This window comes from Carassius carassius, chromosome 29, assembly GCF_963082965.1.
Source record: "Carassius carassius chromosome 29, fCarCar2.1, whole genome shotgun sequence".
Taxonomy (NCBI): domain Eukaryota; kingdom Metazoa; phylum Chordata; class Actinopteri; order Cypriniformes; family Cyprinidae; genus Carassius; species Carassius carassius.
Window position 1 is genome coordinate 15,779,133 of NC_081783.1, and position 21,884 is coordinate 15,801,016.

Here is a 21,884-nt window from a genome sequence, read left to right on the forward strand (position 1 = left end):
ACAGTCCGTGTGTCCCCCACTTTCTGGAACCTTTTCATGTTTACCACCTGAGTGAGGTATGTCTGGATTTGGATTTGCTAATTTGGTCTCTTCTCATCTTTGTTCTTCAGGTCAGGTTCAGCCTTTTGGTTCCTGTTGTTCATGTGACTAACCAATATAAAATCATTCTGAAAGACTCTGTTCATATTTATTATGCTTTTAAAAAATAAAAATGTCTAAGTACAATCAGTAATTTTTACATTTATGCATTCAGCAGACACTTTTATCATTTATGACTTTTGCATTTTTCATCAAGACCCTGAAAACTGAATCCATAAATTTGGGTTTCATGCTAAACAAAAGCATTTTATATGCAACTTTGGGTAAACGTTTTACATGCATCATGTTAATACTTGCTTCGTACAGTTATATTGTTTTTCATACTTTGTATTACTGAGAATCATATACAGTATTTTCCGGACTATAAGTCGCACTTTTTTTCATAGTTTGGCTGGTCCTGCGACTTATAGACAGGTGCGACTTATCAAAATTAATTTGACATGAACCGAGAGAAATAAACCAAGAGAAAATATTACCGTCTACAGCCGCGAGAGGGCGCGCTATGCTGCTCAGTGCCCTTGTAGCATACACTGGGCAGCATAGAGCGCCCTCTCGCGGCTGTAGAAGGTAATGTTTTCTCTTGGTTCTAAATAAATGCGACTTATATATGTTTTTTTCTCGTCATGACCTATTTTTGGACTGATGCGACTTATACTCAGGTGCGACTTATCGTCCGAAAAATACGGTACATGATGTACAATATGGCCTCTTAAGAGGTAAGATATTCACCGAACTGAATGATAAAAAGAGAAACAAGAAGAGAAAAAAGTACCACCCTCCTCTTCATGGTGGAGAATATTTACATCAACCACAAACAAACTTCAGTTTACTCTGTTATACCTTAAGGATACATGCAGAGAAGGGAAAAATAGAAAGGTAACAGGAGAGGAGGAGTAAGAGGTCAGATGTGAGTCGCATGGAAACCCTAAATTCCTCTGTTTACACTCAATGGATCATTCATTTGTGTTCATTCTACCAATCAGAGTCTGAGGAGAGCTGACCATCTACCTGAAAAAGCAGCCAGTGTTTATTTAGCTGTAAAAACTGTAAAAGCTGTAAAAAAGCATCAGTCTAAGGTCTGCTCTGTGAAAAACATTTGTCACAAGGCAATTTATAATTACTGAAGACTTTGTGTAAAATCGATCCACAAATATGATACCTTAAAAGAAACTGCTATTAGCTTAAAAAATTTGAATCATGGTATTAGAAGGGAAGTTTGGAGCTGTGAATACAACCTTAGTATGAGAATACAAATAGCCACAAGTGAGTAGAAGAGGGTTTCCCTCTAAATCATATCAACCAATGCCTTCAGGTCAAATAAAAGAGCCATTATTGCTGGGATAAAGCAGAGCACAAGATTTCCAGGGCTTCTGTATTTTGCTCAAAAGCTGCAGACTATTTACTATTCATCTTAAAGAGAGAAAAATCTCCCTATATGGTTTGGCTTAGTATGTCATATGTGTCAAATGAAAAGAGGCCCAAATTATTTGATCCAATTTGTAGATCTTTTTATTATTTTTTTAGTACACTTACCCACAACAGTGCCAGAGGAAAGCATGGCCACCACTGGACTGAAGCTGACTTTATACAGTGATTTGAACATAAGTCTGTCCCTGGCCATGGTGAACAGGACGTCGAACTCAAGAGACTGCAGATGAAATTAAATGTCTGTAACTGTTCCAATAAATAACAGAGATTTAGATTTCAATTTGTGACTCCTTTACCTTGTTGACAGAGAACACAGGGACCCGACTGCCACAACATACTTTGCAGCAGCCCAGCCAGTGTAAGTGAAGGCCACAGGAAAAGGACTCTGAATGTCGAATCTGTAATATGATATAAGCAAAATGTGAGCAGCCGAAACACCAAAGTATGCCAGGAAACAGATGAGCAGAGATGCCACTATACCCACAGGTATAGACTTCAGAGGATTCTTCACCTCCTTGCCCAGAAAATCTGTTTAAACGTATGACTACTGTTGATAACATGCACTAACTTTTACAAATTTGGGATCAGGAAGATTTTTTTTAAGAGAAAAAAAACATTTCTTGAGCACCAAATCAGCAAATTAGAATGATTTCTGAAGAATCATGTGACACTGAAGACTGGAGTAATGATGCTGAAAATTCAGCTTTGAAATTATAGGAACAAATTATAATTTCAGATAGAAAATATAAAATGGTTATTTTAAATTCTATTAATATTTCATATTATCACTATTTTTACTGTATTTTGAAATACAAATAAATGCCGCCAAAGTGAACAAAAGACTACAAGAGAAAACAAAAAATGGCTCATTATTAATGTTTTCAGATTTACCTATAGTTGCAATGCATTAATATTTACATTTAGTCATTTTGCAGATGCTTTTGTCCAAAGAGACCTACAATTGGGGAAAACGTAAAGTGATTCTTCTTAAAGAGGCAAAAAGACACAGGAAGTGCTTGTAATACCAAGTTTTAGACATTGTTAAAATAAGTACAAGCTAGAAAGAGAAGGAATAAATTAAGAGAAAGACCTTTTTTTTTTTTACGATGAAGCCAAGTAGGTGAAAGAGATGAGTTTTCAGCTGTCGCTTGAAAATTGTCAGGGTTTCAGCATTCCGGATAGGGGTGGGAAGATCATTCCACCAGCCAGGAATGATGAACGAGAATGTTCTGGAAAGTGATTTTGAGCCTCTCTTTGCTGGTACCACGAGGCATTGCTCACTAGCAGATCTCAGACTTCTGGAGGGGATGTAGATTCGTATTAGTGAGTGGAAGTAGGCGGGTGCTGAGCCTGTGGCTGTTCTATATGCAAGCATCAATGACATGAACTTGACACAAGCAGCAGTCAGTAGCAAGTGCAAGGAGATAAAGAGAGGTGTAACATGGGCTGTTTTGGACTTGTTGAAGACCAGTCGTGCCGCTGCATTATGAGTCTCATACAATGCAATCAAAGCCAACATCTCATGCAATGCAATCAAATCAATGCAATCAAAGCCAACAAATGCATACAGGTACATGTATCTGCCCCTGCAAGTGTTCCTTCAAATCCAAATGGAAAAAAGCCACCTACTCCATACTGAGTGGTGATGTTGATGGTGGATGTTAGGTTTCTAAAAAACAAAACAAACAAAACAACAACAACAACAACGACAACAACAAAAAACAGTGTTAGAAACCAACTGAAGACGTGACTGAATTTGGAGTAGCACGTTAACATACTAGTCCTACTATTTTTTGCCATAATAGAAAGAGTAGTATGCTATATTTGGTATAGAACATACAGAATTAGCATTTTTATATATTTTGTGTAGTTTTTGTCTATCTATCTATCTATCTATCTATCTATCTATCTATCTATCTATCTATCTATCTATCTATCTATCTATCTATCTATCTATCTATCTATCATCATTATGCTGTATTTGTATTTTTATAGGCCTTAAATTTCCATTTACCAATGACTTACAGTTTTTCTCGATTGGTTTGGCTCATTTCTTGAAACCGAGATGACATTCTCAAAACCATAAGGTCATTTGGCCAAACAGTCTTACAGTTCTGCTCAACATTATAGCTCACTAGCAAAATCAAATATCTTTCCCCAAACTCTTCTTCCATGCTTCAAAAGCAGATTCCTTTCCCATACAAAAGGTCAGTACAGTCAAAATAGCACAGATCCTTCTCAATTGCCTTGGCACATGTGCATTCATTTAGTGCTTTTGTCAAAATAACCTGGATGGTTTAGCACAACACCATGGATCCCCTGCAAAAGCTCATATCTCTCCCAAAACAGTTTATCCATGTGTAAAAACTAAATATCCTTCTCATATAAATAGTCAATGCCCCCAAAATGCATTATACCTTTGGCATTGTTTAAGCACTGCAAGTCAAAATGCTTAGACGTTTTGTCACTGAGGCACAGGTCTAGCAACAGAATACCACTATGAATAAAACTAAAAGATTTTACAGTAAAATCAGCCTCCAATAAACCACTCATACTCAAGGAAACTGTAAACATTTTTATTCATACAAAGAAATGTTAACATTAGAGAACATACTGTGAAAAGAAAACATATACAGGATTCTGTAAATGTGAACAGTTATAAACACAAACAAAAAACAAAAAAAACTCTAGCCTACCATACTGTAAATAAAGTTTCAGAACTATAGCACAGTAATATTTTCAGTGGTCGCCATTGTCACCCTCTCTTTCCTGGCCACCATCCTCATCCTCCTGGCCATCGACGCACTGCTCTCTGTTAGGCCATAAATTCTCATCCACATCGCAACGGATATTTTCTCTTGCGATGCAGCGAGGGAAGAAACGGCGTGAATGTCTCAACCATCCCCTACATTGATCCCCTGTGATGTCCTCACATGCAGCATCCATTGCATGCAGCAGGGCCCTCTGGTCTTGAGCCTGATGCTCATACACCCTCCACCTCCAAGCTGATTGATTGTCAAGTACTGTCATAAATTTATCAAATGTTCCAAGAAATTCTTTCATGGTATTATATCTTTGACTAATTTTGACAGTTGAACAGACAATTGTGCATATGATGACTTACACAATGAAACCATGCTGATATGTTTTGGAGAGAGTAACCATTTCACTGAAAAATCAACTAATCAGTTTAGATCAGCAAGATCTATTTATTTGGAAAATGTGCTAAATGTGGGCTCATTGTGCTAACTGTAGCTACTTGTACATAATCATTTGAAAAAAAGCACAGAGTCACTTGAGACATGTACTAAAGCATTTGCAATTTGATAAAACCAATGAAAAATGACATTCTGTTGTGAACAATTGTGAACTAAGGTGCTGCCCACTCCCAAAGCCTCCAGATCTAATGTTGTAAGACAGCGACGAAAGGTGGACATCTCTTCCTCTGGTTCCAGGGGCTTTCTGCGGCACAGGGCCCTCAGGAAAGACAGCATTGACTGCATTATTGGCTGTTATAGGCGAGTGAGAGTAAAATTTTAAAGGTTTACTTTGAATATAGCTTGTGTGTGAGGTTAATGCTATATCCAATTTTTTTAAATGAGTTGTTCACCCAAAAATGAACCTTTGCTGAAAATGTACTCAGCCACAGGACATCCAAGATGTGGATGAGTTGTTTTTTGTTTGGATTTGTTTCTTACAAACACACACTTGTGGATTATTGTTATGTTTTTATCAGTTGTTTGGACTCTCATTCTGATGGCACCCATTCACTGCAGAGGATCCATTTGGTGATGCAATGCTCAATTTCTCCAAATCTGTTCCTATGAGCAAACAAACTCATCTACATCTTGTGTGGTGTAAGGGTGAGTAAATCTTAAGCAAATTGTAGTTTTTTGGGTGAGAACTATTTCTTTAAACTAATGAAATTTTTCTGCATTTTCATTAAGCTAAAATGACGTTTGTTTGATAATTTTATCATCATATCAAATGGGATTTTTAATATCATTTCGATGCTATTGTGCCATTGGACAACTAATCTGGATTATGCTCAGTAATCTGCTTGAAAAATAATAGTTTTTAATCTTTTGCATGCTGGTTATTTATTTGACAATTCATTTTTATCCTCCCATTTACCTTATTACAATGTCTTCATGTTTTCACAACTCCTGAGATGTTTTTCTTTGTTTCTTTCCTTTGAAACCTTCAAAAAAGAAATAATTTAGACTATAATGACTAAAGAGCTTGCAAAGACATTTCTTAACTCATCAAATTAGTAAGTGAATGTTTGTTTCTTTACCTTAATTGTCCAAAGAAGTTTGCAGTCTGTATCTTTGTAATAACCATCTAAATATATCCGGGATTTTTACAACAATATATACAAGATTGGACTGTTTGACCCACCCACTCAATGCATTAGCAACAAAGTAGCCTTTCTTTCCACATTACTCACCGGCCCCATAATGTGCTTATAATTGCAGCCATGTTGAAAACCAAATAAAGATTTGTAACATTGCTGTGAGGTTATGATGACTGTATATCTCAGGAAATATTCGCGCAATAAAACAGGACATGGTTTCATACAAGAAAGAAATAGGACATTCTTCTTTATTAAACAATTTCAACAAAAAGTTCACTTTCTGTACTCTCGATGGCAGCCCAGCTTTGTTGTGGTTTCCTGTTCACCGACTTCAAAGAAATCAGGCGACCTTCATGATTTGTAGTGCATTTATTAATGCTTTATGTGATTCCAGCAGTTGAAGCATGTTTTACCAATAACTGTAACAAAAGTGTTCGGAAAATACTGTCATGTAACAAGATGATACTGTATTTAGGAAGAAAAGTTTACTGTAAATAAGTGGTGGCTGTATCGGCCCCCTCTCTCTCCGTTCTGCTCTTCTGTGCTGTTCTGATCTTGGATTCCTCACCCTCTTATGGAATGACAGAAAGGCTCGGATAGAAATAGCCCTGTCACAATCTCACGCCCAGGCAGACACGATCAGCCACTGGATACTAAGAGCAGATCAGAAAACACTCTCTGCTTAAGTTTATTCAGAAGACACTTGTGTTTGATTTAGTTTGTACATAGCTGCAATTCAGACTGCATCTGAGTGCTTCATTAACTGTTCATATAAACAGTTTAAAAGATATCTCTGCCAAATATGGGTTAGGCTGCATTTCCAAGCAAGAACTTTCCTCAAGATCTTTTACTTTTATTGTTTTATCTTCATGGCTAATGAAGCCTGTTTTTTCTTTATTAATTTTTTGGCATATTTGTCACACTTAAATGATTCAGATCATCAAACAAATGTTAATATTACACAAAGATAATGCAAGTAAATACAAAATGCAGCTTTTAAATGATTTCATAAAAATAAAAATTAGTTACGTGAAAAACAGCGCTTTATATACAGTGTGTGCCATTATTATAATTTCATCAGAATATCAAAATTTGTGAGATTCAGCCGGTCAAAACTGTTTGAGGTTAAATGATCTAATTTTGTCTCTCCAGAATTTTATTTTTTATTATTTTTATTATACTTCATATAATATATATATATATACATATTCCATGAAATAACATGACGTGACATTGAGCCAAGTATGGTGACCCATACTCAGAATTCATGCTCTGCATTTAACCCATCCAAAGTGCATACACACACAGCAGTGAACACACACCAGGAGCAGTGGGCAGCCATTTATGCTGCAGCGCCCAGGGAGCAGTTGGGGGTTCAATGCTTTGCTCAAGAGCACCTAAGTCATGGCATTGCTGGCCCGAGATTCAAACCCACAACCCTAGGGTTAGGAGTCAAACTCTCTAACCACTAGCCCACGACTTCCTGACTTTTAGATGTAGACATATTTGCTATTCGAAGAGACCATACATATTAATGACACTTAATATAAAGAATGATACGTTAAAAGCACATTGTTCTTGAGGAAGGCACTTTACAACCTATATATATATATATAAGGTTGTATCAGCCACAATTTACTTGAAAATGCTTCCCTTAGTTCCTTCAAATAAGCTACTTTTAATATCATATAAAAAGGAGTCTATTTCGTAATGTTTCAGATATTAAAGGTGCAAGTAGGCTACTAGTTTACTTTTTAGCTGGCTACTTGTCCCAAAAGTAACAGTTGGGATATCAACACTTATAACTCCTGTTCCAGCAAAGTGCTTTTATGTTTGTTTTTATAAAGAGGCAAAAATACAAGCTTATATAAGGAAAACTATGAGAAATGCATACCACAGATGATCATTTGATGTCAACATGGTGGCTGCCATAGCTACAGAAATTCATTTCGTGTAGAATAACGATGTTTAATTCCCATGTCAGTCAAAGTTATTTAAGAAAATATATTTATTAAATTTATTTGTGTAAAACTTTGCTGAGTAGATGTTTAACCTCACAAATAGCCTACTGTGCATTTGTTTCTCAAATTGTCATCTTGACTCAAGACTTCACATGATTCCCATATTAGCTAAATATGCAGATAATACTGTTTTAAATCAACGCATGTTTTCACTGACAGTAATCCCTACGTCATTTGTGAGCAGTGGCTATCACGACACGCCGTGGACATTACATCATAGCTGCTTATCCTGAGCTGAACAGTGTGTGCGGTTTGCGCAGCATACATTGCGTCAGAGAGGAACAGCTGATCCGTGCACACACGTTTCTCCGCGAGACCGCTGACGAGAGACAACGGACCACCGTCAACCGGAGCTCGAGACTCCCTGAGATTAAGGTAAAATGCTGCTTTTCTGTTGTTATTATTTGTAACTATTCTTAACGGATGTATTAGCAAATATTGGGTCACATACTGTAGCATATAAACGCGCGTTTCATAGGCAAATGGTGCAACTTTAACAACTTTAGCGTTCACAGATGAGTTCACTTACCAATAGTATCAATTTTTCCTACTAAACTTTATATAGACACTCAGTTTTATAAAATAAACACGTATAATATTGCAAAGGTCCTAAGATTATGATTGTAGTAAACGCGTTTTTATGCAATACCAGATCAGATTCATTCATTTTTTTTTATTTATTCATTATAATTTGTGGTATTGCTGCTTGGGTGGGGCTGTGAATGTCTTTCTCAGACCTTAGATGTATTCCTGACTCTGACCACACAGAGAGACATACCTATTTTTGGACTGCACTGACACACATTTACAATTTTAAACAGTACAGAAAGTTGCCTATGATCTTCCATTTTCTTTTTTTTCTTTGTTTTGTTTTGTTTTTAAAAAGTCTGCAGAGTCAGAATGCACAATCAATAATGCTTACACAACATACAAGAAGAAGCAAGAAATTCGATGAATTGTGGTACAGTAACTGCTTGCATCTTCCAGATGATTTCTGCACAAGTTTGCCATTATATAGAGAATCAAATTTCCATTGGCCCACTGCAGACTGGACGTTCTTCCATCACAGAGAGTTCCCTGTTCTTTATATGCCTGATTATGATGTAGTGAAAGAGAGCATAGTATAAGTTCCCGAGGTGGAGCCAAGACAAGAGTATCCTGTGGAAAATGTGGTTTTGCCTTCAGTGTTTAAACCAATAGGAAGTAGAAGTGGTTTGAATTAGGGGAAAATTATTTTTTAGATCAAATGTGTTTTAAAAAAAAGTCATAAAGATTGAACGGTTTGGGATACTTGTAGCATTAAACTTATGGAAACATTCATAATTGATTTGCTTCAGAAGCAATTTTTTTATATACACTGTGAATAGGGGATGGATAATATATATAACATATTTACATTGTAACTTAGTAGACATAACTCCGATTTAGAAAGTAATGAACTGCTATTTTAAAAAGCACATTACATTTTGTCTTTAATCATACACAAGCTAAGGACAGACTGACATTAATTTGTTTCTTCTTTATTCTCTCTCCAGGTTCAAGACTATCATTCCACTGGCAACCAGTAACTGATCAAACATGGGCAAAGTAAGCCAAAACTTCTACTTGCAATATGCTGATGTAACGTTTGCATTTTGATCATGTAGTTAGAAAAATTGCCACAAAGAGATGACCTCTGCCTTCTTTCTCATGGTCACGAATCTCGTTTTTCATCTATTGTAGTTCAGAGAGTATAGGATATCACAGTTTTCTTTATGGAATCTCAGAGGTCAATGAGTTGCTCATTAAAAAATTAGATCTGTTGCGAACACCACAATGCGGCATCTAGACATGTGGTGGCTCAGTGGTCTTATTTTTGAGTTATTATATCATTCTTGATATCTTACCTTTTTTTTAATAGGTAGTAGCAAAAAGCACACTAATAATTAATTATGTATTATTGATGTTTGTAAAATTAAGCATCACTATTGCTTTTGCTGTTATTAGGATTAGGGATTTGAATAAACCTCTTATCCTAAGTATTAAACCTTGCTTGTGCTACACTCATGAATAATACCTTAAATTATGCAGCTTATTGAGAGGTGAACTATTACTTTTGTAAGCTCAAAATTTACAAATGCAGAATGATAAAACAGAAGGAAACATTTTTTTAAAGAGGGACCATGCTGGTGAACCATTTAGCAATGGTTTCCACTTACCACAAGGTGGGGAGTTTGCCACTGATGTGTAGCAATCACATTTTCTTTAAAAAATGTCCTTTTATATTGTTATATTTTGTAAGTTCATAAGTTATATTTCACCGTTTTCTCTGCTTGCCACTACACTAATTGACATAAAGCATTTCTCATTATATTGTAGAAGTGTGCCTAGCCGGATGTTTGTTTGCCGAGGTCTGTGTTGCTAGGGGTCTGTTGCTGTAGACGTGGAACCCTACAGCTGCTGTGTTGAGTGATAGCTGCTGGACAGGCCTTGAGCATGTGCACAGAAGCATAATGGGGAGGACCCTGGCTCTGTGCCTTACTGAAACGTACCAGCAAGGCCAATATAATGGGGAATAATTGTAGGGAGACAGTGAGTGCAGAGAAAATGCACAGTCATGCAGCATTTATGTCCTGTCAGATGTGAGGTCTGCTGCTCTCTGAAGGAGAACGATCCCTCTATAGATGCTGTAGGGTTGAAAGTCTAAGGTTACAGACATTTAAGTCGCATACAGGCTTTCTGTCTCTCTTTGTCACACACAAACTGACTTTTGCTGCTGACCATAACATACAAATGCTGCACTGACAGGTGTCAGCTGTCCACTCTATAGTCCCGCCTGGGTTTGGACTAAAGGCCAGATGAGGGAGAGTCTGATTGTTGGTGTAAAATTACATATTGGAATTATATAAACACATGTAGCCTGTCCCACCCAGGAGCAACTTAAAATACATTCTTGAGTTCAGTATAATGCCTGTAAAAAGACTGTAGACTGTAAAAAGAGACTGTAAAAGACATCTAAATGCACGGCAAAAAAATAATTGTCTTCATCAGCATTTTGTTTTGTTTTCATTAAAAACAAGATGAATTAACTTTAGAAGATAATGATTCCTGATTGTTTTATATATATATATATATATATATTATATATTTCTATATACAGTACTGTTCAAAAGTTATTTCAAATAGATGTGAACATTCTATTAATCATATAGCACAGTTTCCACAAAATCATTAAACTGTTTCTAACATTAATAATAAGAACAAATGTTTGTTGAGCACCTAATTATGTATCAGAATGATTTCTGAAGGATCATGTGGCACATAAGACTGGAGTAGTGATGCTAAAAATACAGCTTTGCCATTATAAGGATATTACAATTGTAAACAAATTAAAATAGAAAAATGTAAATGTATAATGTGTATTATTTCGCAATATAACCGTTTATACTAAATGTTTTTGTTTAAGCATAAACCTCACTAAATGTATGCTTGAAGACAGAAACAAATATTTGGGGAAGAGCATTTAATTCAAGTTATTTTCCCTGAGAATAAGTCGTAATATTTTTTGCAGTTTTGTAATTTGATCTTGTAATATGGAAAGAAAACATTTTTAATGCTTATTATTTATTGGGTTTGACCAGATTAATTTTGCAACAACTCTTGGAATTCACTGTTCAATAAAAACAAAGACATTTCTAATCTTTGTTATAGGAATTCAGAGGTACAATTGCAGATCACCCTGACTTTGATGCAGGAAGTGATGCAGAGGCCCTGTATAATGCCATGAAAGGCTTTGGTGAGTGTCAGGACTCCTCATCTACAGATGTTGAATATAAAGCCAGTGGCTGCTGGGATATGTCCATATGATCACTTAAAAGTATTCTCTTTTGTGTCACAGGAAGTGACAAGGAGACCATCTTAGACCTGATTGTATCACGAAGCAATGCTCAGAGGCAGGAGATACGTGCTGCCTACAAATCACAGTTTGGGAAGGTACTAAAAAATCTGCAGCAAGCATTCAGTAAATGGATAATTGACTTATAGTACAAAATGCGCTTTATCAAAAGTATGTTATTTTGTAGGATTTAATTGATGATCTGAAATACGAGCTGACAGGGAAGTTTGAACGTCTGATTGTGGGTTTGATGAGACCTCCAGCCTATCATGATGCCAAAGAAATCAAGGATGCCATTAAGGTATGTAAGAATCTTGATGCTTTGAGAATTTGAGACATTCAGTTAAATGTGCTATGTCTGGCTGATGGGATTGCACTAACAGGAACTATTAAAATGCATGGCTTGTATTTAGATAGATGTGTTATGCTGTATTATTTGATTCTATCCTTAATATTTCGTCCTTTTGAAATTATAAGGTTCTATCTGACATTTTAGTCAAAATTGAGTTATTCACCTATTCTTATTCTGTGACAACTTACTTAAATTATGTGATAGATTTATTAATGTTGTGTACATTTTGAAACTTTTTATTTAAAAAAAACAAACAATAAGGTTCTATCTACACAGTCGAATGGAATGCAAAAAACTTTGAAGGTCAATACCTCAAAACTACTAGGAATTCAGATAGAACCGTATAATTCCAAGGGGATGATTTTCTGACAATATAATAACAAAATGGCTATAGGATGTGTGGTCTTTACTATATCTGTCAATCAGCTAAACAGAATAGTGACTTTATCTCTAAGCATCATTCATTAATAGACCAATTACAACATCAGCTATATTCTCTGTTATTTACTGCATGTTTTGTTTTGTGAATCTATTTTGCTATTGCTATCATCAGGATTCGGTAAGTAATTTTCCTTAACTAATCAGATGGCAATAGTTAGGCCAGTTCATTTCTTTTTTGAGTGTTAACCATTTCATGAAAAATCTAAAAGGCTTCAGTAGTAGAAAACATAAAAGAAATGTCTGACTAATCCTTTGGAAAATAACTAGATTTATAAATGTAATATGTATATATCAGAGATAAAGAACCTGCTTCGTTTCAACTCTTAATGGGGAGTTTAAACCTAAACTGCTGTTAATCGCAGATTTGAACTGCTTTCTGCAAATGCCTTGTTACAACAAAAGACTGCATGGTTTGAAAAAAAAAAAGTTTGCTACACTATCCTATATGACACAATAATATTCTCACATTTGAACACATGTTCAATTTCAATACTTAAATATTTATTCATTTCAATATATATACAATACTATAATTTCTCTAATAATAATTATATTATAATAATTATACTAGTTGGCTATACATTATCTTTTACAAATAGACAAATATAGATTAAAGAGACAAAATATGCAATTTGTTGCTCAGTAATTGACCGTCTTGCTCTGCTTTAAAGGGAGCAGGAACAGATGAAAAGTGCTTGATTGAAATTCTCGCTTCAAGAACCAATGAGCAGATGCAAAATCTGGTGGCAGCATACAAAGATGGTGAATTTTTTTTTTTTTTTTTTTACACAAGATAAGAAGAGATTCTTCTGAACTGAGGCAAAGCCTGACTCTATGATTGTATTTACAGCATATGGCAGAGACCTTGAAGAGGATGTTATAGGGGACACATCTGGACATTTTAAGAAGATGCTGGTTGTTTTGCTTCAGGTGAGTCCAATCTTGTATATGTAGATTTTATGTTGTTGTTTTTTGGAAATCCAGAAGCTGTGTAATTTAATTGTGTTTTGTTTCTCAGGGGACCAGAGAGGAAGATGATGTTGTAAGTGAAGACCTCGTGGAGCAAGATGCTCAAGTGAGTGCGAATATTAGAATATTAGACTTAGAACTAGCTATAAATTACAATCTGTTTCAAACAGACCACTGGAAAATGATACTATGCACAAATCAGTATTACATTGATTCTGATTGGTTGATTGTGACCTTCTGTGGTCAAATGTTATTTACGATGATAGTATAACTCTGCGCTCTCTTTCTTCCCACATAAAGAAAATAAAATGTAACTGTATATTCTATGCTTATTTACATATTTATTTGGCTCTTTAGTGTATAAAGGCAACAGGAAAACTTCGTAGCGTACTAGAATACCCTACCATGCAACTTAGCAAGTGTGTGTTTGACCTCCTGACTTGCATCCTAAAAGAATGATTGTGTGTTATCTCACTGTGTAGGACCTGTATGACGCAGGAGAGGCACAGTGGGGCACAGACGAGGCCAAATTCATCATGCTGCTGGGAAACCGAAGTGTGACCCATTTGCAGTTGGGTATGAGATCCGCAGCCACACACTGGACACAGAGATTTCTGCTGACTAAAACCCCTCCTCCACTACACAATCTCTCTTCTGTGTGTGTAGCACTCCTCACCGCACTGCCGATTAGATTTGACCATCAGGTTGCTGCTTTTAATACCCTGACACAAAACCACTGTGCAGTGATCTAAATGATTATGCAAGATGCATCACTGTGCAATTTTATGATTGTTAATGAATTTAGATTATTAATGGTTGAGATTCATTGCATTATTCGGATTAACCAGTGTAACATGGATAAATTGTGTATGACGTAACAGCAAATAAAAACCTGTGTTTTTCAGTATTTGATGAATACCAGAAAATTGCTGAGAAGTCCATTGAGGACAGTATTAAGAGTGAGCTCTCCGGAGACTTTGAAACACTGATGTTGGCTGTCGGTAAGCTTTGGGACCATGCAACCAATACCTGAAAGCTCACTTCTGCATTTTCTCTAAGATCTGCTTTTTTTGTTTATCTCCCATAGTTCAGTGCATCAGGAGTAAGCCCATGTTCTTTGCCAGACGCCTTTACAAATCCATGAAGGTAGTGTTACCTGTTAGAATGAATTGTAATGGAGTATATATGCTTATATCAATGCATTGTCATTTTTCCCATCTGTCTGCAGGGTCTGGGCACGGCTGATAACACTCTGATCCGCATCATGGTCTGCCGCTCTGAGATTGACATGCTGGACATCAGAGAGTGCTTCAGACTGCGCTATGAGAAATCTCTGTACAACATGATTCAGGTGCATATACTGTACACAAACACATTAGAATATGGACATTTCTGCATTCTCTCAGTACATTCATCTGTGTTACATTTATTATTATTTGAAATCATTTCCAATACAGTAAAGTTTTCTCCTTGGCCTTATATTGCGTTTGTCATTTGTTGTGTAGTTACTTAGGAAATATGGTTTATTCATGTCGTACATTGATGGCTCATATTTTAAAGGTAAGCACAGGGTGCATGTTGTGTGTGTCTGTAAATAAAATAGTAAATAATACATTTTGCCATGCGTTAACCCAACAGGATGACACATCCGGGGATTACAAGCGCACCCTGCTGAAACTGTGTGGAGGAGATGATGAGTAAGCTTTTTTAAGGGGCATGTTAAAAATCCTAGATTTATATGCAGAGATAACTTTAAGTGAGTCATTCAAAGGCCGATTCTTCTCAAAAACTTAAGTCATTATTTTTTAAACTACATTTAATGATTCCAGTGGTGCAGAAATCACAAACTTCGCTTGATCAGTTTTGCTATTTGCTGTAACTATTAATAATCAGTAGAGGGAGACATTTGTCCATCATAAAACAGGACAACATTTATGTTATCCACAGTTTTAGATATATAGAAGTAAGAAATGATTTTCTATCTATAATTTCTATAAGTGTACTTTTAATGCATTGCACTGTTTAAAAGTCTGAAGGCAGTAAGTATTTTTTATGTTTTTTTTTATGTTAGTCTTATGCTCACCAAGGCTACATTTATTTGATGAAAAACCCAGTAAAACAGTAATATTGTGAGATATTACTACAATTTGATTTTCTGTTTGAATGAATAGACATAAAGCTAAATTTTCAGCAGCCAATACTCCAGTCTACAATGTCATATGATTAGAAATGATTCTGCTATGTTTATTTGGTACTCAAGAAACATTTCTTATTATCATCAATGTTAAAAACAGTTGTGCTGCTTAATATTTTTGTGAAAGTCATGATACATTTTTTTTTCAGGATTCTTTGATTAATAGCAATAATTTGAAATAGAAATCTTTTGTAATCTTTTGTATTTGTTTTTTTATAATAATAAATTTTAGGCATTGTTGCTAAATTAAAATCTTTACTGTCCCCAAGCCTTTGAATAGTAGTGTATTTATATAAAATACCTCCATATTTACAGTACACACTGTATTATATTATTTGGATGTTCTTGCAGATTTCATTGAGCCAGGGCCAGAGATCAAGAATTGAAGCTATTTTGTTTTTGTCAATCCCTCAATCTACACATTGTTATTCTGTCAGCACAAAAGGCTAAAGAGCTGTTTGTTTTTCAGTATTGCAGGGGAGTTTTTCCCAGAGGCTGCACAGATTGCCTACAAGATGTGGGAAATCAGTGCCATGACCAAAGTCCAGGTTGGAGACCCCCACGTTTTCTCTCAGCAGCATGCATTACATTACCCTTTGCGCCGGCCAGGCTAGAGTTGATGTACAGCAGAGCTTTTGTCTGTGCACAGATAGCATCCGAATGCCACTCAATTTGCTAATCAGAGTCTTGATTTGCTGCAGTTCTTGTGACACTTTTCCATTTCAGTGTCACACCAATCCCAAAGATCTCAGTGTGTCCGTATGTGTGCTTATGCTGCTGCTGTGATGTTGCTGTTAATCAGTTAACAAATATGCACTGATAGATCAATGTTATCAATGGGTGTATGTCTTTTTAATGTGTATCATTTTGTCATACTTATGCATCACTAGTTGAGAGGAACTGTGCGACCATATCAAAATTTTGACCCTGAGGGTGATGCTCAAGCTCTGAGAAAAGCAATGAAGGGATTTGGTACGTGAAAACACAGTATGTTATGGTTAATAGCATGAATTAGCCCAAAAATGGCGAAATATAATATATGATTTCCTGTTCTTTTTCAGGAACTGATGAAGATACAATTATTGACATTGTGGCTCACAGGAGCAATGCACAGAGACAGGAGATCAGACAGACTTTTAAATCTCTTTTGGGACGGGTAGGACACTGCCCTGTCTAGTTTTATTCCCAATTGAACAGAGTATATTACTGTGGTTACTGTAAATGTGCATGCATTTGGTGTTTAACTGATTTATGCAGTTGCTTTCCATCAGGATCTCATGGCTGACCTAAAATCAGAACTGTCCAAAAACCTGGAAAGACTCATCCTGGGTCTCATGATGACTCCAGCAGAGTTTGATGCTAAGATGATGAAGAAAGCCATGGAGGTACAGAGAATAAAATTGTAACGGCATGATGGAACCAAACAAAAATCTTATTTGATTAATTGAAATAGCTGTTTCGTCATTTAGGCAGATGCTTTTGCTTTTTAACCTCTGTGTACATTTGTTCACTGGGGGTCAGTGACCTTTCCAAATGAGAGCAGAGGTGATCTGTTTGTTTGCCAGTGTTGCTTTCATGTTGAGCTTCACTGGGTTAGTAAAAATGATGTCAAAAGCAGTATTTTAGTGATATGTGTATATGTTTAAATATAATCATTTAAAGCAATTTGGTATTAAATACTTTGTTTATGCTTAAATAGATGCAAGTTTATGCTTAAATAGATGTATTTTACATTTTTTATTAGGGTGCAGGGACCGATGAACATGCACTGATTGAGATCCTGGTCACTAGGAACAATCAGGAGATTCAGGAGATGTGTTCTGCCTATGAGAATGGTAACTAAAAACCTTGCTGTAGATGTAATAATACATTGTCCAGCAGGCGGCGCCATTGATCTAGGCTAAAAAGATCAAAAGTCTTTGTAATTGGTTATTTAATACAGTTTCAACAGTTATTTATTTATGGACAAACTGTCCATCACTTTATGTCTACCCATATACATTACCTTTCTTCTGTATAGCCTATAAAACAAGTTTGGAGGACGCTCTCGCATCAGATACATCTGGGCATTTCAAACGGATTCTGATATCTTTGGCACAGGTACATCTACACAGTTCTTGCATCCAAATACTGACTCACAGTTCATACTTTGTGCTTTATGAACTCATATTTTACTTCAATCTGATGGTGTTTGTCAGGGAGCCCGTGAGGAGGACCCAGCAGACATGGCCAGGGCCGTAGAAGATGCCCAGGTAAGTGCTCAAAAAAGCCCACAGCTGTCTTTTGTTAACCATGTATAAAGGTAATGCCAGAGGATTATCATAAGATTACATTTTTTGTCAAATTTTAGGAATTGGCAGATGCATGCAATGCAGAGTCCGGTGACATGGAGGACAAGTTCATGAGTATTCTGTGCACAAGGAGTTTTCCTCACCTGAGGAGAGGTAATGTAAACTCATGTTTGCTTCTGGTACACATGCTAATACATGTCTTCATGGACGCTGCAGCCAACATTTGCTATATCCCCTCCAGTGTTCCAGGAATTTGTGAGGTGCAGCAACAAAGATATCGAACAGATCATAAAGAAGGAGATGTCAGGAGATGTTAAAAATGCCATGTTTGCTATCGGTAAGATTTCTGTCAGGACAGTGACCAAGCATCAGGAAAATACTTTTTTATTTTATGACAAATTACTTAGATTTACTAATACAGGGGTCATATCATGAAACCAGAAATGAATTTGAGCATACTATCAAAATTAATTGGTTGTGATTTAATGACGAGACAGTTAAATTAAATTAAATATAAAATTATATTATTAAATCAAACCATATATACAATTATAGTATGTGTTCATATTTAAATTTTGGTTTAATTTGAGTAAATTTTGTTATGTGCTTCTATCATTTTTTTATAGATCTATTTAGCTTTAATTTATTTTTATTTCAGTTGTAGTTTTAGTAGTTTATATATATATGGTTTAGCTTTATTTCGATTAACAAAACAATTTTTATAGTTTTAGTTTACAATAAAAACACTTAGTCAGGGTAGCACCATATTTAATTTGAGCTGTGAGTGACAGAAGTACAGTGCATTTAATGGACTGTACTGTTGTTTAAGAAAATAGCGATTGTTCAGATGATGAAACATCTTTCTGAAAAACTTTCAGTAGACAAAGACACCATAAAATAGTTTTGAAAGTTGTGAATTGTGAAAATGACATGGTCTAGGACCTTTATACAGTGTTCCAATGTAAAGGTTGAAAGTATGTCCTTTACTGTCTTGTTTTCATGCGCATTAAATTCAATATGGTGTCTAAACTGATTAAGGTTTAGAACAAAGCTGCAGACATTGTATACATGCGAAAAGGACGTCTTAAAGTCTTACACATTATTAATTTATGACTCTGTTTTCTAATATTATAAGGGGTGTATGATTCGACTCCTTTAACAATTACATCAGCAAGCAGTGACATTCATGATCACATGTTTTACATTCACAAAATCATATGACTCCAGTCATCTAAAAAATAGCAGTTACATGTGTATGTTTTCCAGTGCGGAGTGTGAAGAATCAGCCATCTTACTTTGCTGACCGATTGTACAAAGCCATGAAGGTAAAGTGCATTATGTAATACACTTCCCTCAACATCTGTCTCTAAGCATGAGGAACAAACTCAAACAGCTGATGTAGCCCAAGAACATGACATCAGTCAACTCAAAGTGACTATAGCACAGGAAAAAAACTACTAACTCGGGTCTCTTTAATATCTAAAGTGTTTCAGTGCTCCCAGTGAAAGTGGGAGCAAATGGAGATACTTGTTCTCACACAACAGTAATCACGCTCCAGTAGTCTGGAGTTTTGAAGACATTTTTTATAATATCATTTCATAGCTCTTACTACTCCCACTCTTACTATTTCACAAGTTAATGCTGAAATAAAACAGAACTGAGGACTCAGTTAAGTCTCTGAGTAAAACCATTACAGACACTGATTAAAAACATGCTTTACTGAGTAAGTCGCTCACTATAAAATGAAACATGTTTTATGGTCTAAGTTCTTATGAGCTAAACACACTTGTGTAAAGCAACAGTCATGTAGAGCTCATCTGATGAGAGAGTATCTGTGCCAGGGATGGTTCTCAGGCTTGATTATGAGTCACAGGCCCTGTGATGAGCATCTGCACAATTGCTGATGCTTTACTTCATAACCATCACACAGATCAGCGGTCAGGCCAGAGTTTCCTAAGCACTGTGACTTTCCCTGCAGGGCCTGGGAACAGACAACAGGGCTCTGATCCGTATCATGGTGTCCCGCTCCGAGATTGACCTCTTCAACATCCGCAAAGAGTTCAAGGAGACCCATGACACCTCTTTACATGAATTCATCCAGGTAGAGACACTTGTTGTAAGTTGTGTGCTCCTTCTCTTACATACTGCATGCATTTGTGCATGTGTTACTGGTGCGATCAGACGTTAGTGAATTTAAAAGAGAGTTGTGTAGATATTGTGTTTTGTCTTACTGTAGGCGTTGCACATCCTCTTTTGGTTAAGTCGAGGGGAACAGAGTGTTTGACAGGTTCCTGCGGTGTACTCGCTCGACTCAGCTGTTTAGGAATTCCCCCTGCATGCTTGACTTCCTCTCAGTTTGCTGAATCTGATTGGTGGAGTGAATGGAGACAGGAAGTGTTCAATAACAGGTCTATTCTGGCTCTGTAGGCAAAACTCCCTTTAGAGATCAATAACAACACTAAATTATACATTTTATGTCTTGTTTTTTGGGCTTATCATGCTATTATTTGGGAAAGTATGCAAATGAACCAACAGACACAAACTAATGCTTAATTTAAATTCAAATTATATATATATATATATATATATATATATATATATATATATATATATATATTAAAAATCTAAAATAACAGCATGATTTATTTTTAGATGCTTGCAGATAAAGCATGCTGAGAACAAGTCTTTCTGTCTGTGCTTTTAAGGTGTGTGTCAAAATATTTCCTTAATTAGATTTAATGTTTTGTAGAATTGCATGGTTTCATAACATTTTAATTTGCAAACATTATTTCCATGGAAATGCACTTTAGACTATTAAGGAAGGAAAGTGATCTGTTGATCTCACTGCTCGTAGTTTATATGAAATGCTCTGTAATTACGTAATGCAGTGAATTTCATAATGGCTTAATATCATCATGCAACACAAAACTTTCACTGATATGATATACACTCCCAAATTATTAGGTGTGTTTTTGTATGCTTTATTTCAAAATGTTTCTTCTGACCAAATCATATTATTTTCTCAGGGTGACACATCAGGAGACTTTCGTAAAACCCTTTTGATTCTCTGTGGAGGTGAGGATTAGAACATTGTCCGTCGTCTGGGATGTGTCACACAGGATATTCATGCCAAGTAACCAGTGCACTCCGTTCCCATTCATTGTTTGTGAGTTTCTAGTAACATACAACTTTGTGCCCTCTGCTGCCATGTCTATGCCAAAGCTAATGACCTGTGCAGAAGCCATACCTTGTCCCATTTTCTAAAAATCGTGTGTGAAACAAATTTTTTTTTTTTATAGTTAAAAGCACTTTTTATAGTGTTACCGTACTACTAGTGCTTTATTTGTTAACCAACATCCTGTTTAAATTGATTACACCAGAAATAAAAGACGTGATCGTGTTTGAGTTTTTATTGTGAGATGGACACCATTGTTGTTGTGTTTTACACATTTAACACATTACCAAAATTGCAGATAATACAAAAGATCTGCACACTTGTTATTCTCCCTTTATTTAAAAAAAGTTGATTTTTTTATCCTGCACCTGGCCAAGATGTGTGTACTTTGACTATTTTCATAAAAATTTAAACAAATAAAATGACTGACTTCAAGTGTGGTCATGTACGCAAGCTTTAATGGGCATTTCAGTAGGAATCCACATTAATATTTTGCCATGCATATTTTGCAACAGGTTTCAGTTGGTCACACAGATTACACTGTTCACAATAAACAATGGACCTTTTCAGCCGCACCTTTAGTATTTTCATAAATTGCATAGGCTTATTGATGTCATGCGCACTTAATTTATATGACATACTGTGGGCTAAATAGGAAATCTGACTAATTTGTTTTTAAAAGC

The 21,884-nt window shown here is 35.8% G+C and overlaps 1 protein-coding gene across 2 annotated transcripts; it reads left to right on the forward strand.

Annotated features, from left to right (window-relative positions):
• The first annotated feature begins 8,133 nt into the window (after positions 1–8,133).
• LOC132109731 (annexin A6-like) lies at positions 8,134–21,426 on the forward strand. 2 transcript variants are annotated; one of them, XM_059516042.1, is made up of 25 exons: positions 8,134–8,280; positions 9,441–9,492; positions 11,596–11,680; positions 11,783–11,877; positions 11,967–12,080; positions 13,244–13,334; positions 13,423–13,502; positions 13,591–13,647; positions 14,024–14,117; positions 14,447–14,542; positions 14,629–14,687; positions 14,770–14,892; positions 15,180–15,238; positions 16,205–16,283; positions 16,626–16,707; positions 16,797–16,891; positions 17,007–17,120; positions 17,480–17,570; positions 17,756–17,835; positions 17,934–17,987; positions 18,086–18,179; positions 18,268–18,363; positions 19,293–19,351; positions 20,005–20,127; positions 21,053–21,426. In XM_059516042.1, the coding sequence occupies exons 2-25, from the start codon at positions 9,484–9,486 to the stop codon at positions 21,110–21,112; spliced, it is 1,989 nt and encodes a 662-aa protein (XP_059372025.1). In that variant the 5' UTR covers positions 8,134–8,280; positions 9,441–9,483; the 3' UTR covers positions 21,113–21,426. The 2 variants fall into 2 exon arrangements, with proteins under 2 accessions (XP_059372025.1, XP_059372024.1); XM_059516041.1 differs by having other exon boundaries at positions 8,135–8,280; positions 20,005–20,142.
• The last annotated feature ends 458 nt before the right edge of the window (positions 21,427–21,884 follow it).

What these genes read in the sequence shown, in the direction of transcription:
- LOC132109731 (XM_059516041.1), top strand. An exon ending in TGTGACCCATTTGCAGTTGG is followed by an intron (nt 14,118 to 14,446) that starts GTATGAGATCCG and finishes TGTGTTTTTCAG; the next exon opens with TATTTGATGAATACCAGAAA. An exon ending in GGGCCGTAGAAGATGCCCAG is followed by an intron (nt 17,988 to 18,085) that starts GTAAGTGCTCAA and finishes GTCAAATTTTAG; the next exon opens with GAATTGGCAGATGCATGCAA.